General features: G+C 47.8%; 1 protein-coding gene across 2 annotated transcripts in view; it reads right to left on the minus strand.

The window, feature by feature from the left end:
* The window catches only part of LOC143923331 (guanylate-binding protein 6-like), a 108,380-nt gene that overhangs the window by 59,910 nt on the left and 28,384 nt on the right, over positions 1-20,086 (minus strand). For both annotated transcript variants that reach the window (XM_077446944.1, XM_077446945.1), the window contains exons 5-8: positions 19,458-19,585; positions 12,027-12,136; positions 3,749-3,936; positions 1,896-2,135 (exon numbers count right to left, since the gene is read on the minus strand). In XM_077446944.1, coding sequence (XP_077303070.1) covers positions 1,896-2,135; positions 3,749-3,936; positions 12,027-12,136; positions 19,458-19,585 — 666 coding nt within the window. The remainder of the gene's footprint in view (positions 1-1,895; positions 2,136-3,748; positions 3,937-12,026; positions 12,137-19,457; positions 19,586-20,086) is intronic.

Below are 20,086 nucleotides of genomic sequence, written 5' to 3' on the forward strand. Positions count from 1 at the left end.
TTCTCCTCCATCTCTACTTCCCTTCCACCTCCTTCCCTCCATTCCCCTACATCACTTCCTCTATTCCCCTCCATCTCTTTCTCCCATCCCCTTCATCTCTTCCTACCTTCTCCTCCATCTATCCCTCCATCTCTCCCTCTGTCAGGGCCTGGATCTGAACCTGTAAACTCTGCAGTGTCTGGCAATGACTCTTCTTGCTGAGCCGCCTGGAATTCCGGACAGCTCCCTGGACAATTCCAATAGACTGATTCTACCTTGAACCTTGTTTGTCTTGAACTTTGAACTCCTTGCTCCTCCCATGAACTTTCTATTTAAGCCATGCCTTTGCACTTCCTGTTTGCCAGATTATTGTGCTCCCTCCAGCCAATATCTTACTCTTGTCAGTCCTGCTACCATGCTAATCTTTGCTACTACTTGTTACCGACTCTTGGCTTGTTCTTTAACTAGGCTTCTACTTGATGTTAATCTGCAACCACTTGTTACCAACCTTTTTCCTGTTTTCTGACTATGCTTCTGCTTATCCTAACCTGCTATATTTGCGATTGAACACCAGCTTGTCCACCACCTGGTGGGGGCGATCCTGAGAACCACAACCTGGTACTAACACGCAGCAAAACCTACCTCCACCATCAGGAGCTCTGGTGAACACCGATTAGTACTTAGGCTCTGCACCTCAGGTGAGTCCATGTCATCTGCTGGAGTAACCTTCTGTACATATCCAGCTGGTTGATGGGTACCTCACCACTAGGGATGAGCTTCGAGTTTGACCTGAAGGGCCTGGTAATTGAATTTGAGGGAACCCCACGCTTTTTTGTTTTTTTTTATCAATGAATGAATTGTCGGCTCCCATAATACAGAGAACACTCATTGAGTGTTCTCTGTATTACGGGAGCCAACAATTTATTATAGCCGCGAGTGATTTTAAATTAATTTTTTTTCTGCAGAAATTACACTTTGTGCAGGGACAGTTCTAAGCACGGGAAACATGCGCCCCTTCACAGGCATACTATAGACAACCCCCAGGTATGAAATTTTAAAGGAATTATTAAAATCACTGCTCCTGAAAAAATGTCCGTTTTTAAAACTTTTTTTTCATTGATCCATGTCCCCTGGGGCAGGACCCGGGTCCCCAAACACTTTTTAGGACAGTAACTTGCATATTAGCCTTTAAAATTAGCACTTTAGATTGTGTACATTCGAGTCCCATAGACTTTAATAGGGTTCTAAAGTTCACACGAAGTTTAGGTCTGTTCGCAGGTTCTGGTGCGAACCGAACAGGGGGGTGTTCGGCTCATCCTTACTCGCTACTGCAATAGCTACTGGTCTTTGACAGTGACCCTATGTCTTCCCCTCCTTACTCCTTCCATTCACCTCTATCTCTCACTCCCTTACCCGGTTTTCCTTCATTCCTCTCATTGCCTCTGCCCTTTTCCATCTCTTCTTCTTCCTCCCTTCTTCCTCCTTCCTTCTCCTGCACTCTCTCTCTCCATCTCTCCTCTCTGATTTTGGTTCTCTCTCCTTCCCTGTTCTTCTCTCCTTTTCCCTGTCTGCTTATTCTATTCTTCTCTCTCCCTCTTTCCTTTGCTTCTATACACCACCTTTCTGCCCCACTTCACGTATCCCTCACCCAGTCTATCTCTCCTTCCCTCTCTCACCATCTCTCTCCTTCTCCCTTCTTCTCCTCCTTCACTCCTCATCTCACACTCCTTGCTTTATGTCTTTTCTTCTCTTCCCTCATTTTCTCTTTTCTTCTTTTAACGACCCCCCCTCCTCCTTTCCTTTTTTTTTTCTTTTCTTTTCCTCTCTCCAGCACTTTTCTCCCTCTGTTCATAACTCACTAATTTCTCCATCATTTTTCCTTTTTCTTTCTACTATCTTATGACAGATCAACTCACTTTTCCCACACACGGGTTTGATGTCATCCAAAAGTTTAACTTCAGCATTTTTATAAACGTATTCACAAAATGTCTGACACTGAGCCATGAACGCAGGAGTGAGCTCTTCTTCTGACACCTCATCCATCCTCTGAAGAACCTTTTTATTTCCAGAAGGAAGATCAAACACAAAACATGTGCGGGTGCCGAAATACATCCGGATGGCGTCTCGGCAGCGATTGCACTCATCTGTACTCTCCGCTTTAAAGAATAGGTTAATGAAAAATACAAAACAAAAGTCATAAAAAGAAATTACATCATTAAAAAATATATCTTCAGATAATTAGGGGATGGTTATGTTCAGTGGCGGCTGGTGCTCAATATTTTGGGGGGGGGGGGGGGCGGCAAACAAACTTGATCCCTTCACTCGCACTATCGCCCCCCCCCTCTCGCACGGACAATCACCTCATTAGGGACACCGAGAACAATAAAAACTTGCAAAGGATCTAACCCTTAACTAGCTAAAAAATAAAAAAACAATTGTCTTTACATACATTTTACAATCTACCTCTATTAGATTCTAGCCTGCAGAGTCAAACTTGTACTGGAACTGTAAAGCTGAAGAATGATTGTCTAACTTTGGTAAGCTGTTGCAGAGTAATGCACCTAAGCCACTCTTAACCTGTAAGCCCTTGTACACAAGGTCGGAGATTCCATCGGAATGTGTCCTATTCGGACCGTTTTGTCGGATATTCCGACTGTGTGTGGTCTCCATTGGACTGTTTCCATCGGAATATCCGACGGACCAACTTTTCCAACTTGCCGGTAAAATTTTCCGACAAAATGCTCCGATCGGAAATACTCCGATCATGTGTAGCCTACTCCGACGGACAAAGTGCCACGCATGCTCAGATCAAATTCCTAGACCAAAGCTATTGGCTACTAGCCTGAACGTAGTCGTAACGAAATAACGTCATCACGTTATGTACAATCGGATTTTCCGAGCAACTTAGTCCCACCATGTGTATGCAACATCACTTTCGGACCTCTTCCGGAATTAATCCGTCGGAATTACTCCGACGGATTTGGTTGTCGGAATCTTCGACCGTGTCTACAAGGGCTAAGATACACCTCCATGAACTGATGACCAGTCACAGCTCCAAAACTCCTTTGGACTAACTCCCCTCCATAACCTACAACCCATTTCCTGGACTTGTGCCGTGTACACACGTGCGTTTTTTTCCGTCGGAATAAATTCTGAAGGTCTCTCCAACGGAATTCCGCTCAAGCTGTCTTGCCTACACACGGTCACACCAAAGTCCGACTGTCAAGTACGCGGGTGATGTACAACACGTAGAATGGGACTAGAAGAAGGAAGTTCACTAGCCAGTAGCCAATAGTTTCCATCTCATAATTGCTTCAAAGCATGCGTCGTTTTTGGGTATGTCGGAACAGCATACAGACGAGCGGTTTTCCCCGATAGGAATTGGTTCCGTCGGAAAAATTTAGAACATGTTCTCTTTCTAGGTCCGACCTAAAAAGTCCGATGGGACATACATGCGATCGGAACATATGAGGAAAAGCCCCTGTCTGACTTTTTCTGTCGAAAATTCCGCTCGCGTGTACACGGCATAAGAACCACTTCCTATACCTACCACCCAGGACTGATGGCCACATGAAGAAATCGCTAATATCTTGACTTTAAAATTAGAAGCAACTCAAAATATTAACTGAAAATCAGACAACCCAACCATTTATTAAACAAAGGCATTTTGAGAACTGTATGTACTGTATGTCACACAGTATTTTATCATTTACCTTGTGTATAGACTCAATGATACCCAATTTGCAACAGTAGCTGTATTATTACTCACGATTCTGAGGTAGAAGAGCGTTCTCCAGGTACTCATCCTCTGTGATCTCCTTTCCTTCCAACTCCAGCATCAAGGTGAAATCTCTCACGACCCAGATGAATGCAGGAAAGTGTCTGGAAAACTGTCCCTCGTTATTCTCATTATCCTTAGATTTTACCTTAATCATTTCAGCCAGCAAACCCACAAAACTGATTTTGAGTTAAGGATGTACAAACCATGTTCTGTATTTTAGTCCTTCCACAACCCTGGACTAGGGGTGAACCAAACTGCCTTGGGTTCAGTTCAAGCAGGGTTTCGCAAACTTCGTGGAAGTTTTGGATGCCAAACTTAAACTCCATTTAAATCAGTGTGGAGCTTCTTTCAGCTTAAGACATCAGAGACCTCTAAAGGATTCATTTCCCAGAGTTATGGTACATTACTCCATAAAGTACCTCACAAAACACCCCCTGACGGTTAAAAGAAAATGGGAAATGGATGTAGGACCCCTGGATGAGGATCAGTGGGAGGACGTCCTACAGTCAGTTGCCATATGCTCCCTAAATGTGACACAAAGGTTAACACAACTATATACACTCCTGAGAGTATACTACTCGCCTCACAGATACTACTCAGCCAATCCCCAGACGACGTCCGCTTGTGATGAAACGCCGCGTAGGGAGGTGCTTTGAAGTCATCACGTTTGCCTCGTTGGAGGTGTAGCTCTGCGGAGGACAGCGAGCAGGGAGAGTGTTATGGGACACCGATGATTTTATATTGCGTTATATTGCAACTTTCTTGTAAGTGCGGTCTATTATTCTATTATTATTTTTTATTAAATTCTTTATTTAAATACTACACAATGGGAGCTTTTATTAATTTTATTCCCTGAGTGGTACCGATCCAGGTTCAGCTGTATTGCGGCATAGGTTTTTGGGAGACCGAATTCCATGGGCTTGCTGAGATCATTCTATTGGTCTTTGGAGTCACTGGATCTGAAGAAGGAAACGGAGTTGTCAAACGCGTCATCCCATTGGCTACCCGTATCACGTGACTTCCGGCCCTTCGATGTTTGCGTCCCAGGCTGGAACGCACTTCCGGTTCCAGTTTCCGGTCCCCGAATAAGGCATAGGACGCCAGTATACTGTAACCTGGGCACTCCGGACACCCCCAGTGGATAGTATAAGGACATCATAGCAGCACCAACAGTGAATTTGCTAGCACCCCTGGACCATCCTTGCACCCAGCCTGGTTGCAAGGACAGCAGCGTGGACCGCAAAAGCGCTGTGTCACCCTGAAAACATTTACATACTTTTATTCATACCGTTTTTGTGAGTAGCCATTTTGCTTTGATTTTTAATGATTGTACACAGATATGCGGCCTCGGCTTTCAGGGGTTATACCGGGATGATGCCCGCAGCTGCAAGCCACTCGGTTGTTATCCCGCTGCCTCCTGCCACCTCCCGCCGCTCTGACCGGGCCTCCCGTCCCCCTGGAAGACCCGATCCGCGATCCGGGACTTCTGATGTCTAGTTACAGACTGGCACAAAGCTGGAAATGGCTTTGTTCCAGTCTCATGATTGTAAACACGGAAGCGACGTCACAACGTCACTTCCTGTTTACTCGGCTGTCAATGGCGCCGGATTAAAAAAAATATACAGTATTCAGAATCGCCGTTTTCAGTGATCTGAATAATTTGAAGTGTAAAGGAGGGATTTGTTTTTTTTTTTTAGACCCCCCCAATCCCTTCATAGAGTACCTGTCATCACCTATTACAATCACAAAGGATTTTTACATTCCTTGTAACAGCAATAAAAGTGATACATTCAACATGCCGAGTAGGGACTGTAGCTGTCTCTTGGTGCAAGTTCTGGCGCGGGTGAAGTCCCTCAGGACCGTCCTGATGCAGGCCAGTTTATCCAGGGGGAGGCTGGCCTGCATGGTGTTGGTGTCTAGGTTAACCCCGAGAAAGGTGATGGACTGTGTTGAACCATCCACCTTGTGCTCGGCAATGGGGACGTTGAGGTTTCTGAAAACCACCCTTAGTTTATCCAGATCTCCTGGTGGTGAGCCGGGTGGCTTGATCAGCAGGAAGTCATCCAGATAGTGTATGACTCCCTGACACCGGGCTACATGCAGCAAGATCCACGTGAGTGACTGCGCGAAAGTGTCAAAGAGCCAGGGGCTGCCTTTGGACCCGAATGTCAGTTTGGTGGCAAAATAGTACAGCTCCCTCCACTTGATGCCATGCCAGCACCAGAGAGATGGATGGATGGGAAGGAGCTTGAAAGCATCCGAGATGTCGGCCTTGGAGAGCCAGGTGCCCGTGCCTGTTTCGAGAATGGCCTGGATGGCCGTGTCTACGGATGCATACTTAAGAGAGAACTCCTCGGAAGGGATGAGGGAATTAAGACTGGGGACAGAAGAGGAATGAGGCGCTGACAAATCGTACACCAATCTGAGTTTATTTGAGAACTTGCCCTTGACAAGCCCAATAGGGCTGACTCTCCAGGTGTTGAATGGGGGCTGGGTGAAAGGGCCTATGATAAAGTTCTGGTCTAACTCTGTCTGTAGGAGTTGATCAATGGCTCGTTCATCAATGGCTGCTGACCGCAGGTTCCGGCATTCGTGCGTGAGGTGAGGGAGAGAGATAAGTCCAGTGTGAAAGCCTTGAGTGAAGCCCTGAACAAGGTAGATGGATAGTGAGGGAGTGGGATGAGTTGTAAGGTAGATGCTGAGCCATGAGATGTCGACCCGGCTCAGTCAAGATTTCTTAAGCTGTTTGACTTCGCACATAAGCCTGGGATGAGCCCTATGACACTGCGTGCATATGTGGAGCAGCCTGCATTGATTAAAATTGCATGACCCGCTATTGTAGTTGTTGCAGATTGCTGCACCTCCCATGGTCTTGACTGGGCACCCAAATTTATCTATCTGCGGCAGGCATGCCGGCGCCTGTGGGCCCTGAGCAGTACCTGAAGCAGAAGGATTGTCTGAGGGCCGGGCTGTCACTGAGTTAGCGCACCAGGTAGCGGTATGGGTAGCCGACTGGCAAATTGCACAGAGGGGAGACCGTAGACCCGCTAAGTGGTGGCAAAATAGCTCGTTATCCATGACGCTCCAGTCATAAGGCGTCTGGAATTGGAAGAGCCTGGCGGCCGCTTTAGCGGAGAAGGAGTGGTGGTAGTCATAAAACGAAAAACCGCCATATTTGTAACCTAGATCTACTATTGCATGGAGGTAGCGATCCAGCTCCTCTCTCCTGTTGGGGGAGGCTGAGCAGACGATATCCCTCAACATGCCGAAGGCCAACGTAAATTCGGTGACCGAAAGCTTTCTGTCCAGCCTGGGGTCTTTGGCCTTGAGGACCACTGACACGTCCCCCCACGTAAAAGCCTTGTTCTCCGCAAGCTCGTGGATGGAGATGAGTAGAGAAGCCAGATTGACGTCCTTGCCCTCTAGGATGTCCTTCCTGATGCTAGCCGATACCAGATGAGAAGGGTACACAACTGACGTACACCCGGTGATACCTGCGTGTGGGCTAGTCACTGCCTGGGCTGCTGGTACTGGAGGAGAAACGGGCGGGTGGGTCTCGAGGAGGGCCACCCGATTCTGGACCTCTGACATTGAGGTCGCCAGGGAAGATACCAGGGTATGTAGTTGCGAAATTGAGGAGGCGATAGAACCCAGGGAGGCCTGCTGGGTACTAGCTTCTGCCACAGCTGGGGGAGGAAAGAGGAGCCTGAAAAGCTCGGCCTTTCTGGCTGTTGCCGGAAAGGGTACACCTCTGCGCCTCAGCTCAGCTGTCAGTCTGGGAATGGTCCATGCTCTGGGGGACCGCTGGCTGCCACTCTCTGAGACCAGAGATGGAGATAATGGGGCTGTGAGATCCTCACTGCCGGCCCGGGACATGGTGGTGTAATCCAGGACTAGGCGAGCCTACTTGTCCTCGGGTTTGGGTTTTCTTCTAAGCGGAACCTACATAAGGGTGACATGGATTACAAGACTCGTTGGTGACTCCTGAAGAAATACATACTTGATGAGAAGGACGCTTCCGCTCATGTGCGTTTCCTTCATAGATGTTTTTTTTTTTTTTTTCCTTACCTAAGGAGGCACCGTCCGACCAGGTGCAGGGTGGACCTACTGAAACTCGACTGACCTGAGAACATGAAGGTGAAGTTTGTTTGAGAGTTCAATACCTAAACAGAGATGGCTAGCTAAATAGTGACTTCATGGAGGTGAGATTTTGAAATGGAAATGAAATGAAATAAATGAAATGAGACAAACAAACAAATGAAATGTTGCCTTTTGACTGAAACGCCTACCATGACAGAGATGCGATTTGGTCGCGTCGCAGACGCAACTGACAGCGAACCGAACTCTGGAGCATGTATTGAAGTTGAGGCAATTTTAGTGAAATGAGGCCGATGAGCAAGGCCCCCCGGCCGGAATCAAAACATTGAAGAAACAACTGCATTCAAAACCGGGAAGCGGTACGTGACAGTGAAATGAATGAATCTGCCATGACAGAAGTCCGGATCGCCATGCTTGGGACCGAGCATGAAACGGGTTCTGGAGCATGTACTGAAATGAGGCCTGTCCTAGGGCACGCCGGGACGAATTTGGTACACAGGTGTGACTAGTCATACCGGAGCGTGATAGGTGAGATGAAATGATACCCATGACAAAGACAAAAATCAGCGGGTGAGCCCATGAAACGACAAATGAATCCTGTCTTTGGAGCATGTACTGAAATGAGGCGTAAACAGCTGGGCACACCGGAACAAATTGGTGCATCAAATAAATGCAACAGGATTCGAATCGGAGCGTGATAAGTGACAGAAATGACATGCCATGACAGAGACAAGAATCAATGACTGGACTGATGGTTGCAACAAAGAATCCGTCTCTGGAGCATGTACTGAAATGAGGCGTAAACAGCTAGGCACACCGGAAAGAATCGGTGCATCAATGAATGCGACAGGATTCGAATCGGAGCGTAATAAGTGACAGAAATGATATGCCATGACAAAGACTGGAATCAGGGACTGTGCCTGAACCTGCGAGTGACTCCGTCTCTGGAGCATGTACAGAAATGAGGCTGAAACCTGGGGCACTTCGGAGCGAATCGGTGCATCGAGGATGCGACAAGATTCGAACCGGAGCGCGGAAAGTGACAGAAATGAGCGAATGATTCGAAATTATATGAAATGATTTGAAATGATTCGAAATGACATGAAAATGATTGAAATGATTCGAAATGACATGAAATGATCGAAATGATTCAAACTAAAAAGATTGAAATGATTCAAATTACATCAAACGATACGAAATGATTTGGAATGACCCGACAAGGTTTGAAACGACTCGTAACGATTTGAGACGATTCGAAATGAATTTGATCCGGACTGCTTGACTTTGACATGACGAGCAGTCGGTTGTGATTTCGGAATGATTCGAACGATTTAAATACTTTGAAATGATTGGGGAGTCGTTTCGACTAGAAATGTAAAGCCTACGAAACGAAGTGCCTGATATGACATGACCGACATGTCACGAATAGGTGATAACAACTTCTCTTCGAAAAGAGAAGGAGTAGTGACATGAGGTAACAAGTAAGGGTGACATGATTTTAAAACATTCGTGAAATGTAAAGTGAGTAGTTCGTGAGTTCAGGATATCGTGTTTAAGTGACATAGAAAAACATGAAATGAAAAATGGGTGCCGAAGCCCTACCTGCGACAGCCTGCCCAGATGTGTTGTATGACAACGGCAATTTCTTTGAGTATGCGACACTCAGACGGGGAAAACACACGAACGCTTAAGAAGACAAGAAAATTGACAACACGGACATGATCGGGACTAACAAACATGGGAACTCACGAACACAACTCACTGCGTATGGTCTCGAACAGTCGGCCCTTGATCTCTGACGTATCAGATATCGCGCACAGGAACCGACAAGGAAGACAGGCGAACGGGCTGGTTATATACCCCACCAGGCTCCTCCCATAATTCCAGGCCACCATACTGGCCTTCTTATATATATATATATATATATATATATATATATATATATATATATATAATATATTATATTTTATATATATCTATATCTATATCTATATCTATATCTATCTATCTATCTATCTATCTATCTATCTATCTATCTATCTATCTATCTATCTATCTATCTATCTATAGAGAGAGAGAGAGATTTATATATCTATATCTATCTATCTGTCTATCTATCTATCTATCTATCTATCTATCTATCTATCTATCTATCTATCTATCTATCTATAGAGAGAGAGAGAGATTTATATATCTCTATCTATCTATCTATCTATCTATCTATCTATCTATCTATCTATCTATAGAGAGAGAGAGAGATTTATATATCTATATCTATCTATCTGTCTATCTATCTATCTATCTATCTATCTATCTATCTATCTATCTATCTATCTATCTATAGAGAGAGAGAGAGATTTATATATCTCTATCTATCTATCTATCTATCTATCTATCTATCTATCTATCTATCTATCTATCTATAGAGAGAGAGAGAGATTTATATATCTATATCTATCTATCTATCTATCTATCTATCTATCTATCTATCTATCTATCTATCTATCTATCTATCTATCTATCTATCTATCTCTCTCTCTCTATATATATATATATATATATATTTGGGGGCCCTAGGTATTTTTCTAGCAAAAAAATATATGTTTTTTTACATGTAAGAGAGGAATGTCAGAATTGACCTGGACTGGAAGTGGTTAATGTATACATATCATTTTAACTTGTATCAATCAAATAATTGTTTGGCATTTTTATATTATCTATGTGATCTCAATTGCACTTTAAAAGCCCCATCTACTTGTGTTGTTTTGGGTCTTTCATACAATTTTTGGGATGACGTGCTTTCATGATTAGTTCTAACCCCTTATTTCTTTTTTTTTTCTCTGTATTTGCCCTAAGTGACAGAAACACAGGAACAAAGTTGTAAATAACATTGATAAATTGGTTTTACTAAACTCATGCCGCGTACACGCGTTTGGAAATGCCGCCAGCAAAAGTCCGATGTGAGCTTTTGGTCAGAAAATGCGACTGTGTGTACGCTCCATTTGACTTTTGCTGGCGGAATTTCCGCCAGCAAAAGATTGAGAGCAGGTTCTCAATTTTTCGGGCGGAGAAAAGTTCGGATCGGAAATTCTGATCGTCTGTACCAATTCCTACACATGCTCGGAAACAATTTCGACGCATGCTCGGAAGCATTGAACTTCATTTTCTCGGCTCGTCGTAGCGTTGTACGTCACTGCGTTCTTGACGGGCGAAAGTTCAGAGAACTTTTGTGTGACCCGTGTGTATGCAAGCCAAGCTTGAGCGGAATTCTGTCAGAAAAACCATCCAAGATTTTTCCGACGGAAATTCCGCTCGTGTGTATGGGGGAGTTAGAGTGCCTGAAAAACTGTTATACCCCGTACACACGATCGGACATTCCTACAGCGAAATCCTGGATTTATTTCCGACGGATGTTGGCTCAAACTTGTCTTGCATACACACGGTCACACAAAGTTGGTCGGGGATTCCGAACGTCAAGAGCGTGGTGACGTACAAAATGTACGACGAGCCGAGAAAAATGAAGTTCAATAGCCAGTGCGGCTCTTCTGCTTGATTCCGAGCATGCGTGGAACTTTGCGCGTCGGAATTGTCTACACACGATCAGAATTTCCGACAACGGATTTTGTTGTTGGAAAATTTGAGAACCAGATCTTTGATGTCGGAAATTCCAATGGAAAATGCCAAATGGAGCCTACACACGGTCGGAATTTCTGACAACAAGCTCCGGTCGAACTTTTTCCGTCGGAAAATCTGAGCGTGTGTACGAGGCATAAGTGTACATGAAAATGTCATGATATTTGGTATATATATCATAACTATCATATTCTAGTTTTACAATCTATAACATTTTGGGACACAAAGGGGGTTATTTACTAAAGGAAAATCCACTTTGCACTGCAAGTGCACTTGGAAGTAAAGTCACTGTAGATCCGAGGGAGACGTACAAGGAAAATAAAACACAACATTTTAGCTTGCACGTGATTGGATGATAAAATCAGCAGAGCTTCCCCTCATTTCAGATCTACCCCTTCGATTTAGAGCAGTGCAAAGTGGATTTGCCTTTTGTAAATAACCCCCAAAATCCAGTCACCCTCTGCCCCAGATGATCTACCTTCCGATGTTACTGTCGTTAACCTGCCACTAAATGGCACTGTATTGTGAAGGATACCAGAGCTTCTGAACTGCATCTTCATCAATGGTTCCTCGGCTGTTGTAGATTAGGACACTGCTCAGCAAGACAGACAGACAAAATATCTTCAGATCATTTTTCTTGTCTCCCTGTAAAACAGAAATGCCCCCTGTGTTACTTGGAGTAACATACTGTAGTTAGCCTGGTTGAAAAAGACACAAGTCCATCCTGTTCAACCAAAATAAGAGAGAAATCCTATATACAAACTTATACCCAGAGATGATCCAGAGGAAGGGAAAAAAAAACAAAACAATAAGTATGATCTAATTTGCTCCAACAGGGGGAGAATTCTTTCCTGATCCCCCCCCCCCCCCCCCAAGGGTTAACTGCTCATGTGTTGAGGCTCATCACAGAAATATGAAAAATTAGACTTTGCACAATGAGAGTGCTTTGGCAACTGGACCTAAAAGCAGCAACTCTACTTCTCTTCATAGGGATGCAGAATTCTTCTCAACCTTTGGGCCATTCTACCTTTATACTGTAATTTAGATACCTGGAAAATCTGATTTTGATGTTCATTCATTTAAAGTGGATGTAAACCCTCACATATACCCAGGGCTGGACTGGAACAAAAATTTGGCCCTGGGCTTCATCCAGACTGGCCCGCTTTGATTTTGAGTGTCCCCATCAGCTTCCCCCTTACATCTGAGTGTCCCCATCAGCACCCCCTTACATCTGAGTGTCTCCATCAGCACTCCCTTACATCAAAGTGTCCCCATTAGCACCCCCTTACATCAAAGTGTCCCCATCAGCACCCCCTTACATCAGAGTGTCCCTATCAGCAACACCTTACATCAGAGTGTCCCCATCAGCACCCCCTTACATCAAAGTGTCCCCATTAGCACCCCCTTACATCAAAGTGTCTCCATCAGCACCCCCTTACATCAGAGTGTCCCCATCAGCACCCCCTTACATCAGAGTGTCTCCATCAGCGCCCCCTTACATCAGAGTGTCCCCATCAGCACTCCCTTACACCAGAGTGTCCCCATCAGCACCCCTTTACAACAGAGCATCCCCATCAGCACCCCCTTACATCAGAGTGTCTCCATCAGCGCCACCTTACATCAGAGTGTCTCCATCAGCGCCCCTTTAAATCAGAGTGTCCCCATCAGCACCCCCTAACATCAGAGTGTCCCCATCAGCACCCCCTTACACCAGAGTGTCCCCATCAGCACCCGCTGACATCAGAGTGTCCCCATCACCAGCACCCGCTGACATCAGAGTGTCCCCATCAGCACTCCCTTACACCAGAGTGTCCCATCAGCACTCCCTTACACCAGAGTGTCCCATCACCAGCACCCTTACACCAGAGTGTCCCATCAGCACTCCCTTACACCAGAGTGTCCCCATCAGCACCCCTTTACAACAGAGCATCCCCATCAGCACCCTCTTACATCAGGGCATCCCCATCAGCACCCTCTTACATCAGAGCATCCCCATCAGCACCCCCTTACATCAGAGCATCCCCATCAGCACCCCCTGACATCAGAGTATCCCCAACAGCACTCCCTTACACCAGAGTGTCCCCCTCAGCACCCGCTGACATCAGAGTGTCCCCATCACCAGCACCCGCTGACATCAGAGTGTCCCCATCAGCACTCCCTTACACCAGAGTGTCCCCATCAGCACCCGCTGACATCAGAGTGTCCCCAGCACCCGCTGACATCAGAGTGTCCCCATCAGCACTCCCTTACACCAGAGTGTCCCCATCAGCACTCCCTTACACCAGAGTGTCCCCATCAGCACTCCCTTACACCAGAGTGTCCCATCACCAGCACCCTTACACCAGAGTGTCCCATCAGCACTCCCTTACACCAGAGTGTCCCCATCAGAACCCCCTGACATCAGAGTGTCCCCATCAGCACTCCCTTACACCAGAGTGTCCCCATCAGCACCCGCTGACATCAGAGTGTCCCCATCAGCACTCCCTTACACCAGAGTGTCCCCATCAGAACCCCCTGACATCAGAGTGTCCCCATCAGCACTCCCTTACACCAGAGTGTTCCCATCAGCACCCCCTTATATCAGAGTGTCCCCATCAGCACCCCTTTACAACAGAGCATCCCCATCAGCACCCTCTTACATCAGAGCATCCCCATCAGCACCCTCTTACATCAGAGCATCCCCATCAGCACCCCCTTACATCAGAGCATCCCCATCAGCACCCCCTGACATCAGAGTGTCCACAACAGCACTCCCTTACACCAGAGTGTGCCCATCAGCACCCGCTGACATCAGAGTGTCCCCATCACCAGCACCCGCTGACATCAGAGTGTCCCCATCAGCACTCCCTTACACCAGAGTGTCCCCATCAGCACCCGCTGACATCAGAGTGTCCCATCAGCACCCCCTTACATCAGAGTGTCCCCATCAGCACTACCTTACACCAGAGTGTCCCATCAGCACTCCCTTACACCAGAGTGTCCCCATCAGAACCCCCTGACATCAGAGTGTCCACATCAGCACTCCCTTACACCAGAGTGTCCCCATCAGCACCCGCTGACATCAGAGTGCCCCCATCACCAGCACCCGCTGACATCAGAGTGTCCCCATCAGCACTCCCTTACACCAGAGTGTCCCCATCAGCACCCGCTGACATCAGAGTGTCCCCAGCACCCGCTGACATCAGAGTGTCCCCATCAGCACTCCCTTACACCAGAGTGTCCCCATCAGCACTCCCTTACACCAGAGTGTCCCATCACCAGCACCCTTACACCAGAGTGTCCCATCAGCACTCCCTTACACCAGAGTGTCCCCATCAGAACCCCCTGACATCAGAGTGTCCCCATCAGCACTCCCTTACACCAGAGTGTCCCCATCAGCACCCGCTGACATCAGAGTGTCCCCATCAGCACTCCCTTACACCAGAGTGTCCCCATCAGAATCCCCTGACATCAGAGTGTCCCCATCAGCACTCCCTTACACCAGAGTGTTCCCATCAGCACCCCCTTATATCAGAGTGTCCCCATCAGCACCCCTTTACAACAGAGCATCCCCATCAGCACCCTCTTACATCAGAGCATCCCCATCAGCACCCTCTTACATCAGAGCATCCCCATCAGCACCCCCTTACATCAGAGCATCCCCATCAGCACCCCCTGACATCAGAGTGTCCACAACAGCACTCCCTTACACCAGAGTGTCCCCATCAGCACCCGCTGACATCAGAGTGTCCCCATCACCAGCACCCGCTGACATCAGAGTGTCCCCATCAGCACTCCCTTACACCAGAGTGTCCCCATCAGCACCCGCTGACATCAGAGTGTCCCCAGCACCCGCTGACATCAGAGTGTCCCCATCAGCACTCCCTTACACCAGAGTGTCCCCATCAGCACTCCCTTACACCAGAGTGTCCCATCACCAGCACCCTTACACCAGAGTGTCCCATCAGCACTCCCTTACACCAGAGTGTCCCCATCAGAACCCCCTGACATCAGAGTGTCCCCATCAGCACTCCCTTACACCAGAGTGTCCCCATCAGCACCCGCTGACATCAGAGTGTCCCCATCAGCACTCCCTTACACCAGAGTGTCCCCATCAGAACCCCCTGACATCAGAGTGTCCCCATCAGCACTCCCTTACACCAGAGTGTCCCTATCAGCACCCGCTGACATCAGAGTGTCCCTATCAGCACCCCCTTACATCAGAGTGTCCCCATCAGCACCCCCTTACATCAGAGTGTCCCCATCAGCACCCCCTTACACCAGAGTGTCCCCATCAGCACTCCCTTACACCAGAGTGTCCCCATCAGCACCCGCTGACATCAGAGTGTCCCATCAGCAACCCCTTACATCAGAGTGTCCCCATCAGCACCCCCCTACATCAGAGTGTGCCCATCAGCACCCCCTTACATCAAAGTGCCCCCATCAGCACCCCCTTACATCAGAGTGTCCCCATCAGCACCCCCTTACATCAGAGTGTCTCCATCAGTGCCCCTTACATCAGAGTGTCTCCATCAGCGCCCCTTTAAATCAGAGTGTCCCTATCAGCACCCCCTTGCATCAGAGTATCCCCATCAGCACCCTCTTACATCAGAGTGTCCCCATCAGCACCCCCTTACATCAGAGTGTCCCCATCAGCACCCCCTTACATCAGAGTGTCCCCATCAGCCCCCCCTTACATCAGAGTCAGAGTGCCCCCTCTCCTCCCCCTCCCACATGTACTCACAGTTTTGAATGCAGCGTCTCGTTCCTCTCTCCAGTCATGTGATAAGTGATTAGTGATAAGGGGAGACAGGAGGCAAAGTCTCCCCCTGCAGGCTGGAGGCAGCAGAAAGCCTAATCCTCTCTCCAGCAAATGTCGGCAGCTGCTCCTTGGTGACAGGAGTGAAATCGCGATCACTCACTGTCAGTGGGGAGCGGCTCCAGGACTGTGCCTGACCTGCCCACTGAGCTATTGGCCCACCAGGAAACTCCCAGTAGTCCCAATGGCCAGTAAATGCCTGCATATACCCAGTGAAGTGACTAGCATCAAATGATACACAGAGATGAAACAAATCTTCCCACATGCAGTAAGCTGTATGTGTTTATGTGCAGCCATCCATTCTATACAGCCAAAGTCCAGAATTTACACAGGACCTCTCAGCTTTGAAAAGCAGGGGGCAGGGATTTGAAGTCTTTTGCTGCGTTCACACGGTTGTAATTTCCGGCAGAAAAAGTCTGACGGAATCATTTCATCGGATATTCCGTTCGTGTGTGAGACTCATCGCTCTTTTTTTTTTCCGAAAATTCTGACGGACCTAGAAATGGAACATGTTTTAAATATTTCTGACAGAATCAATTCCTATCGGGAAAACCGCTCGTCCGTATGCTATTCCGACTGACCGAAAACGATGCATGCTCTGAAGCAAGTACGAGGCGGCAGCTATTGGTTACTGGCTATTGAACTTCCTTTTTCTAGTCCTGTCGTACGCGTTGTACGTCACCGCATTCTAGACGGTCAGACTTTGGTGTGATCGTGTGTAGGCAAGACAGTTTCAGCAAACAAACCACCCCCTCACCCATGGGTGGCACTCACGTGGCCGGATGTCCTCTCTGGCTTGTGTGTGTTTGCGGTGATGCAGAGCGAGATTGTTCCGATAAGGATTGTCATCTCCCGGATCTCCCCATACAGCCTCCCCAGGTACCAGCCAATAAGGTCACTTCTCCTCTCTGCCTATCGGGTCTCAGGACCCGCTTCGTGATTGGCCGGGAGGATAAGCAGGAAGACAATAGCGAATATTAATTTGCTATTGTCACACAGCTGGGTGGGCTCAGGGCACAGTGTTCTGTGCCCCAAGCCCTCCCTTTTTTAAGCCAATTAGAGCCTCAGGTTCTAATGACTTGGTTCCCAAAAAAAACATAGAAATGCATGCCTCTGGCACCCTGCATGTAGATTAGGGGGTGTCTGGACACATGGATTAGAGGGGATGGAGGGGCTGCCACTGATCATAAGGGACTTATGCAGATAATAGAGGAACCAGGCAGCAGAGAGAAATTACACTTGCTTTGGATAGAGGCAAGTTTACAACCACTTTACATTTTTTTGGTACCTTCTCTATAACTGATTGCTTCTTAAATACAATCAAAGACACACATACTGTATATGTGAGCCATGGACAGTGGAAACACCCACAAAATTACCCCATTTTGAAAAGCAAACATTCCAAGGTATTGCTATATAAACATTCAGTTCTGACAGTGACTAGCTGCATTCATACAGCCAGTGGCGGAACTACCACCATAGCGACCCGTGTGGTCGCTATGGGGCCCGCAGTTGAGTAGGGCCCGGTGAGCGGGCGGCGGGTGAGCCGCCGAGCTGCCTATCCGCTCAGCGCTCGTACAGTCACACTGACTGTACGAGCGGACGCAGCCGGGTGACTCAGCGGTGGTGGCGGCAGCGGCGGGGGGGCGGGGAAGCTGCCAGTGGGGAGGCTTGATGGGTGGCCAATCAACGGGTGGCGGGGCAGAGAGATGACATCATCTCTCACCGCCCAGCGCCCGCCCTGCAAACTGCCAGCTCTGCCCTCACTCACTGTGCAGGCAGCAGAGAGATTACATCATCTCTCTGCTGCCTGACTCAGACTGGCAAACAGACGTGACAATCCCATTCCCCACCTTAACAGGAAAGTGACAATCCGCAACTTGTGGCAGGTGACATGGCAAGTGGACAATCTGCAATAAGTGGCAGATGACGTGGCAAGTGGACAATCTGCAATGTGTGGCAGGTGATGTGGCAAGTGGACAATCTGAAACTTGTGGCAGGTGATGTGGCAAGTGGACAATCATCAACTTGGGGCAGGTGACGTGGCAAGTGAACAATCTGCAACTTGGGGCAGGTGACGTAGCAAATGGACAATCCGCAACAGGTGGCAGGTGACATGGCAAGTGAACAATACGCAATGAGTGGCAGGTGACGTGGCAAGTGGACAATCCACAATGGGTGGCAGGTGACGTGGCAAGTGGACAATCCGCAACTTGTGGCAGGTGACGTGGCAAATGGACAATCCACAATGGGTGGCAGGTGACGTGGCAAGTGGACAATCCGCAATGTGTGACAGGTCACGTGGCAAGTGGACAAACCGTAATGGGTGGCAGGTGACGTGGCAAATGGACAATCCGCAACGTGTGGCAGGTGACGTGGCAAGTGGACAATCCGCAACTTGTGGCAGGTGACGTGGCAAACAGACAATTCACAATGGGTGGCAGGTCACGTGGCAAGTGGACAATCCGCAATGTGTGGCAGGTGGACAATCCGCAACTTGTGACAAGTGACAATCTGCATCTGGTGGCAGGTGACACACTTGGGGCTTCCACTGATTCTGCATTATGGTGAGTTGAACTATTTAATTTTCTATAGCAATGTAATAATAGAAATAATGTGTTTCAATCATCCTGACACCATAACACAAATGGTGCCGTGATAATTGAAGCGCCAACATCAGCCATTGCCCCAATAAATTGCCCCCAAGAAAGTATTTTTTATCAGTGCCCCTCCCGAGACTAGACTCTGGATCCGCCCCTGGGTGGGGGGGGGCATACAACATTTTGCTATGGGGCCCTGTGATTTCTAGTTACGCCCCTGCATACAGCCATTGAGAAATACTGTGATCTCCGTGATTGGCCACAGCTATCATATGGTACAGGAACCTTGTGCTTGACCCCTGTACCATGTGATCACCATAACCAATCACAGGGATCATACAGTAGTAGTAAGCAAGTGAATCACGAATGACAGCCATTGTTTACTACTGGACGTATGAGCTCTGCGATTGGCCACAGTGATCACATGGTACCAGGGTAGAGCACAGCCGCCCTGTACTTGGATCGGTGATCTGTTGTGTCTAGGGGACACAGTGGTCACAGAATCATTCTGCTGCGCACCACTATACCACAAGTCCTCCCAAAATGATGCTTGTTGGTCAAAACTTACTTTATTGACATTACCCAGACCTTCTGTGTCCAGCAGGACCAATGTGTGATTTTTCCTTGTGGGGTGGGGGAGACACCACATCCAGATACCTTTGGTCTTTGCTTGTATAGAAGCACCCAGCTCGAAGCCTGAAAGCACAGGATATATCAGTACATGACATGTGTTAGTAGATCTAAGGGCCCAGTCACATATAAGTTGCAGTAGCGTCTGATGAAATACATGTTATTCCACATGCTACTGCAAAGCATAGCAAGTTATGGTTTCGTACATTATGACATTATACCCAAACAAACTGTCAAAGTAAAGTGCACCTGCACTGCAAAGTACCACAACACACATGCTGTACATTGTGATGTGTTGTGTTAACAAATGGTCTGATTTACCTTAACCGCTTAGGGACCAGCGCATGCAGATATACGTCGACAGAATGTCTGCTGGGCAGATGGGTTTACCTGTACGTCCCCTTTAAAATGCGGCATTGTGGGCGCGTGCCCGCCGCCGCAAGCTCCGTGAGTCCGATCACGATCATCTCACGGAGAGCAATAAAGGGGGAAATGCTAATGTAAACAAGCATTACTGAGGCTGGCAACCCTGATGGGGCCCCCTAGTGGCTCAGGGCCCTCGGGCAG

This window comes from Lithobates pipiens, unplaced genomic scaffold (genome assembly GCF_037356315.1).
Source record: "Lithobates pipiens isolate NorthernLeopardFrog02 unplaced genomic scaffold, aLitPip1_a1.2 Scaffold_22, whole genome shotgun sequence".
Taxonomy (NCBI): Eukaryota; Metazoa; Chordata; class Amphibia; order Anura; family Ranidae; genus Lithobates; species Lithobates pipiens.